This window comes from Teleopsis dalmanni, chromosome 1 (assembly GCF_002237135.1).
Source record: "Teleopsis dalmanni isolate 2A chromosome 1, ASM223713v2, whole genome shotgun sequence".
In the NCBI taxonomy this organism is placed as follows: domain Eukaryota; kingdom Metazoa; phylum Arthropoda; class Insecta; order Diptera; family Diopsidae; genus Teleopsis; species Teleopsis dalmanni.
The window spans coordinates 217,790,209-217,797,590 of NC_051846.1; the positions used below are offsets into that span (position 1 = coordinate 217,790,209).

The 7,382-nt window shown below is 35.0% G+C and overlaps 1 protein-coding gene across 1 annotated transcript; it reads right to left on the reverse strand.

Moving 5' to 3' along the window:
• Nucleotides 1-1,922: 1,922 nt before the first annotated feature.
• LOC119672129 (receptor-mediated endocytosis protein 6 homolog) lies at nt 1,923-6,597 on the reverse strand (the record flags this gene model as incomplete). The annotated part of the gene is given in 6 exon segments (XM_038083096.1): nt 1,923-2,334; nt 2,395-2,491; nt 2,557-2,727; nt 3,149-3,723; nt 3,790-3,907; nt 3,975-6,597. Coding segments are annotated over 6 exon segments (3,725 nt in total), but the record flags the coding sequence as incomplete, so codon positions are not given.
• Between the last annotated feature and the right edge of the window lie 785 nt (nt 6,598-7,382).

Below are 7,382 nucleotides of genomic sequence, written 5' to 3' on the forward strand. Positions count from 1 at the left end.
ACATAAAAAAATAAATCGAATATATTTGAGTGCCATTTGCTATCATTTTACAGGTATTTTCCAAAGAATGATCATTGCAATTGCTAGAGAAGGGTGGCACTTTTCTACGCCAGTGGTACTTTTAGGTAAATTGAGGAACTACTAGGAAATTGTAAATAGGTTTAGATTAATAAATTGCTTATGAATTATTAGAGGTATTAAGTGCGGATTAGTACGATTAAGAGATTAGTTGGAATATTTTTTTAATAAAGACGAGTGCGTCTTAAAAACGAGGAGAGTAAGTATTCTTTCGTGGAATACTGAAACACATATTTAAGTAGTCAAATGAATATTATGTCAAATAATTCATGAACTGCTGAACTATATATCAAACTTAATCTATAAGAACAAGTTCAAAACATTAAAAAAATATCGTTTTTTCCGGAACTCTGGACTATGGGACGAATTTTATTCTGGATTTTCTTGACCAATTATCAAATTCTACATAAACTTTTTAGATTGTATTCGGAATCCCCTGGAAATGAATTTGAAGTTGGATAAGTTGATATAACTATAGTCGTCATCATCACATTACATGCATTAAGAAACTTATATATTACTTGTCGATTTCTCTCCCTATGATTAATAAATGAATATAATGGTAAATCCATCAGCTTTAGGTTATTGCCCAAAATGAACTAAGTAATAAAAAATTACATAAAAAGCTTCAAATCAGATCAGAATAATAATACGAATTACTTCATTTTATTAGGTTCTTCGGAAAGTAATTTCATTTTTTTTTTTGTGGAAATGAAAGACAGTTTTCGGGCTTCGAGGATAATCCCAGGCCTTTCAAGTGGTCATAAACTGTTGAATGTGATAAATTTAACCTCAATCTGATCTCGTGTTGTTATTCGCCGGTTCGCATCAACTAATGAAGGTTCGCCTCTATCGCGTCTTTATCAGTTTCAACCGGCCCTCCCGAACGTGGTGCATCCTCAACATTAAAATTGCCGGATCGAAATTTAGCAAACCAGTTCTGGCACTCACACCTTGTCCATACACATCGGTCAATTTCTTTCTGGCTTGAACAGCATTTTCACCCTTTCTGTAGTAAAACAGAAAGGGTAGATATGTCGAAAATGCTGCTTATCGCTCTCCACATTTAAAAGGACACCAACCAAAAACTACTGCATGGAATTAATTGGAATTTTTCACACACACACATGCCTATATAAGCTTTCAAATAGCAAGTAAAAGTTATACGGATTAAGTGTGAAGTTGGGTGCAAAAAAATACAATTGTATCCTCTGTCGGGAAAAAACGATATTACTTTTGGAACAACCTAGTATTTATCCTATTTCTTATTTTGTACAAATAAGAATGGTCTGTTTTATATTTCTTGTTTTTTATCTTCAGAGATTTCAGGCGGAGATTTGTTGATAACTTCGTTAAGTTGTGATCGTGATTACGAAGTGTATTCTGCCTCGATATAGAAGACTTAATGCCCTTGCTGATATTCGATGATGTTATCGCCGTTTTGGTAGATGTAGTGCCTTTCCACAGACAAGCCAATAAGTTTCTCTAAGAATGATGGACTACCGGCTAAGACAATGAGAACATTAAATAGAATAAAAAATATTCAGAAAATTAAGTGTAGTATATATATAATATATTTATAAGTATCGAAAAATATTTGTATATATATGAAATGGTGTCATAAATTTGTTTATAACAAATAATGCATAAATAGTTGAAAGAGGATATCAGAATATATATATATAATTATACAAACAATATTCAAAGAAAAGTGTGTTTTACTTAAAACGAATACAATTTAACAAACATAAAGTATTTTATAACATTTACAAATATCGTATATATATTAGCTAAACAAAATAAATTATTTAAATAAAAGATTAAATAATAATTAACATACTAATTGCTATAAAATTTATAAACTACTAATATTGCTTAATGCTTATGGCGTTTCATCAGAAACTTAGAATTTTCGAAAAGTTTATAAGAGAACCAAAATTTAAAAGTTGGTTAAATAAGTTTTCTGATATAAATTGAGTTGCTTAGTGCCGTTCCGCACCATTCTCAGTTAAATTCTATCAAGGAAACCCAACCGGAGCGCTTTTAAATTTTAAATAGATATATAAATATATATGGTAAACGCTGAGATCCGGCTCAAAATATGTATATATACTTTTAGTCTAAATAGTCCATTGTTTTTATAAATTTCACCACGGAACCAAATAGTGTCCAATGAAATTGTTCTTCACCATCCATTTTGTCACCAATGAAACAGGAAATGTACTCTACTGTGGATAATAAATATGGTGGATTTGCCTAGAAAGTTTAGAAGCATTAATTTAATGAAATAAAACATTTTGCTTGTATATTTGTTACCATTATAACAACATAGATGAGAACTGGCAACAAATCATCAGCAGCGGGTACGCGACCGCTGGACATGTGCAGTAAACTCATTATACTGGAAATGCATCTGGAAGATTTTAAAAATTGAAATTGTAAATATTTTGCAATAGTTTATGAGCTTAAGTTTCTTACCGAATAACGCATTGTAGTTTCTCTCTTGGCGTTTTGTAGGCTGAGATATAAGACAATTGTTGCTGCGCAAACGTCCATGGCGCTTCAGACAAAAACTCTTGTGGAATGCAAAGTGCATGATGAGAAGGGCGTATCACATTTTGTAGTTTTCGTATGTGCTCCGAGAGTACTCTGAAATTGAAATAAGCAAATAATTTAATTATATTTTCATACATATTATATACTTTTATATATATACTAATCCTAATCCTTCTTAAAAGTACACCGAGATATAAAATGGATTTATGGTAGTGATGAAACTAATTTTATTAAAGATTTCAGTAGTAGTAACCGAATACAGAATAGCATTATTCTATTGTTGATACTAAAGAAAAATCTATAAGCTTCTACAGAAGCTACACTGCTTCTGCTTAAATATAATAAATGTTCTTTGGTTATAAAAAGCTATCAATAGATAATATATTCAACAATCTATTTAGGTTAGTAGATCGATAGTGCAATCTTCTTCACACCACTTATTCTGCAAATGTAATACTTTTGGCAAAATAAAGATCTTTAAATCTTTCGTAAATAATACGTTTGCGTGACTTACGTATCTCGCGACAAATCAGCATCCTCATTTGGAAACATCACTTGTTGATACATTCGTTGCAGAAGTATACGTTCGATTGATATGCGTGCCTCCTGCATCTGCCAGTCAGACATGCCACACAACAAACCACCGTTCGCGAGCAACTCTTTCATGAGCTCATCTATAAATTCTTCAATTAAATCGATTTTGTCATCGGAAACAGTTAAACGCGTAAATTCCTCCTGGAAACTTTCTATACGGTCTTGACGTTTCTCAATAAATAGTCGTATACAGACAGACATTAAATAGCGATTACAACCCACGCTTTCGCCACGTAGACGCGATTCGAACTGTTCTATATTCTCCATAATTAACAAAAGATTCTGTCGGAACCGCATCAGGTATTGTAAATAGTTTTGTCGCTTTTGTATGTCCTCTTGCAATTCTTCAAGTAATTGCACATGTTGATTTTTCTCCAATGACGATATGCAACGTATCGCTTCAGAAACATACGATATTTGTTGGAAATTTTGCAAATTTATTGCTTGAGCAAGTTGTATTTGTAGATATGTGAGTAAAGGAGAAGAGTTCGAGTACTGAAAGAAGTAAGAAGAAGCATTAAGTTTATTGGAATTCACAGAAAGTTCAATATCTAAGCATACCGTAGTGTGTCTAAAATCAGCGGTGTGTAAATCAGTCTTGGACAACACGGTACGTATCTTTTTCTTAATAATGTTAAATGCAATGGTTTTGTCATGCAGCATGGAATTCGATAGACGACTATAAGTTTGAGAAGAGAAAAAAAAATTAATAATTTGTTAAAACTATTTCCTAATATAAATCATACTTAGCTTCCAGTATAGCGTTTTTTCGGTTTATTTGACCACTATTGCCAGTAGAGTCAGAGTTAGTAGCATCGCTTGATGTGCTCACCTTACGGCGATACTTTGCTAGTATGTCTTCGGTGATGTCACTATAACCCACACTACCGTTACGCACATTGCTGACGCCATTTATTAAATCCAGCGACACCTCCGATGCATTGGTGCTGAACGAAACACTTCGGCTACTCTGTGAAAACTCATCTGAGTGCAAAGCGCTGTGCCTGTGTGATTTATTGCTGCGCCGATGTTTAAATATGCCTTGCTTGAGTTTGTTGAATAGCCCAGAGTTGCCACTGGAGCTATGATGCGTGCTGAACCTCACAGCTTCATTGACGCGTGTATTACGATGTGAAGCTGCACGTCCAACCGTAATTTCATTACTCTTGTCTGCCGATGCATCAAAACTGATGCTTTTTGGAATGGCTCCCGTTGATTTACTAGGTTTTTGTGTGCCTGTTGCAGCTGCTGCTGTGTTGGAGTTCGCTGCATTGCCATTACTTGTTGTTGGGGCTTCTGCTGGTTCCACTATGCCATTGAATACATCATTAGTTTCTGTATCGTTAAGCACTAGTTGTTTGGTTTTGGCACATAATTGCTGCATATTCTGCTCTTGTTGTAATGTCTTATCGTCATCTGTCTGCGATGAGCCTTTGAGGTTTGGCATTGCTGATACACGTTTTGGTATTATAGCGTTTATCATTATTTCGTGATTCTCATAACTAAGACTTTGATGACGACGCAGAGACGGCGTGGAGTTTTTGTCATTACTATTTGCGTCCGATTTCATTGCCAAGATACCATTGCGTCTGCCATCAAAAGCAGTTGAACGTTGAGCACTGGAGAATCGTCGATGTTCAACTGCATCATCACCGAATATGTCTATGAGGTTGTCGCTATTACGGAGTTCATTTTCTTTGTTGCTGTTCTTCTTTTCTTTTTCCTCGCCAAAATCACTAAAATCTATTAAATCTCTTGTTTCGTTGGCATTCGTCGTTGCTTTATTGTAGTTGTTAATTTGTTTTTTCTTCTTCAACGCAGGCTTATGATGGGATTTGGGTGGCTTGCCTGCTGCTGTCACCTCTTCTGAGTTGATACTTTGATTTGATATGCTGCTTTCTGCTGAAGTTTGTCGCCGCATGCGTGGAGTTGATAGAAAAGGTTCCTTGCCTTCGCTGTTGCTATTTTTGTAGTTGTGTTGAAAACTGTTTTCTGCTGTGTGCACTGAACTGCGTGCTAAAGAAGATAAGCCTTGATAGTGATGTAAAGATGATGCGCTAGCTGCACCGTTAACCATTAATGAACCTGCGATTGCAGCTCCATTGTCATCATAAAGTGTAACTGCGTCAAAGAAAGCAGAGTCTTCTTGAGAGCGATCGCTAGCATTACCACCACTACTACCACTGCCATGACCCATATCGATAGCACGCGCACCTTCTCTATTATAATTAAGCGAGCGTCGCACATTTCTGTCTATGGCTGAAACATAATAAGGTAAATCAGGTGTACGTTGGGTTTGATTACTCGCAGGTGCCGAAATTGCTGCAGCTAATTGATCACGTTCCGCTTCAAGTCTTCCACCAGCGTCAGTTATATCAGATTTTGCGGTTATGCTTAAATTGTCATCGGTGTCAACCTCGGCTAATTTTTCTGAATCGCTCGCTAACACATCGGTGCTCCAATTAGATTCTGAACGTTGATCAGATATATCCAAATAACCGGGACGTACAGAACCAGCATTTGATAATGCATCAAAATTATTGTCGCCCGGTAATACCACAGCGGATGGTATTAATGGTGTCGAAAAGTTGCGGTCACGATCACGATCACTTGTATCAAGGGTTTCAGAATCACTAGCAAGCACGTCTGTTGACCAAGTATCTGATATTATAGAAACTGTTTCGTCGCCCTCAAATTTTTTTATTTCGAATTTACAAAACTTATCTTCAATATCGGAACGCACTTTAGAAATTAATTTCTGCATTTGTGGTGTTGGTATGGCATTATTTATTGATCCACCATCTGTAACTTGAGATGATGGTGTGTCACGGCCACTAATATTTGGAGTGCCACGACCAGAAACATTTGCTGAAACCATATCGGATAGATTATCATTTTGATCGTTTTCTTCTAACTCTAAGGAACTAGTAACTGAATGGTTTGATGGCGCTTCACTTACAGCCTCTAAATTGTCGGAGTTTCCAATTGATGCATCATCATGTGACAATGAAAATCTAGTCGTTTTGCCATGTAGGGGGCGTAAAACATCGCTCATGCCATCAATACCATCATATCCATTAACAACTGATGACTTATCAATGGCGTTCATATTACAGTTTTCTGCATCAACTAACAGTGCGCCATCACCTGAAATTTCTTGTCCTATGCTATTCATTTTAAGCACTTCCTCTTCTGTCAAAGGCTGTAGTTTATTTTCATCATTATTATAGATGCTAAAAACAAGTACGCTCTCGTTTTCGGTACCGTCAATTGGTGGTGCACGTGTTGGGGAAGAGTTAGTCGAACTGCCAGATCCATTTAAAGAATTTACACCATTGGTATTTTGATTGTCTGTTAGACCTAATGAAGCTGAAACATAAATATAAAGATATTAAGAACTATTATAGGACAAGCACAACTACAGTAGAAATCCGCTAATCCGAATCTAATAAAATTTGCATCAACCCGGTTTACTGAGATTTATATCGAGAGAGTTATATTAAAAACCCGGAAGAAATTTTAAATATGTCTTTTTATATAACAAAATCTAAATAAAAATTAGAACAATAATTCAATACTCATTAAAATCCATATATATCCATAACAAAACTTAGAAAATACAAGTCAAGTACGGGTTTGGGTCAGTTGACTATGAGCTTCAAATTTGACAGGGAATAAGTTTAACCCTTGGTACTGCGGTCTCAAAGACATTATTTACAAATAATTAAATATAAAAACAAATTTTAAGACCACTGATGTTGGGTATTTGGTAACTCTTATAATAGTTGTAGGGTTGCCAAAAAATTAATTATTTAAAAATAATAAAAAATGTTTGTTGTTGTAATTTACTACTCTTCGATAAGAACCTCTCTATTGTAAACAATAGCTTATATTAAGAACTCAGTTTCTTTCGTTAAAACGGACGTTAAAAAGAAACCATAAATTAAATTATGAAAAGCGAAATAAAGTATATGAGCAAATAGTTTATAGTTTATACTATAAACTATAGTATAAGTTCTAGACTATAGAACAGACATACTATATACTAAGTGAACCGGATTTATAACATAGCCAATTACTGGCCAATCCGGATTAGACGACAATTTGATTTTCTAATTTTGTTCGGGTTACGCGGGATTCCGAAATACCGAAGT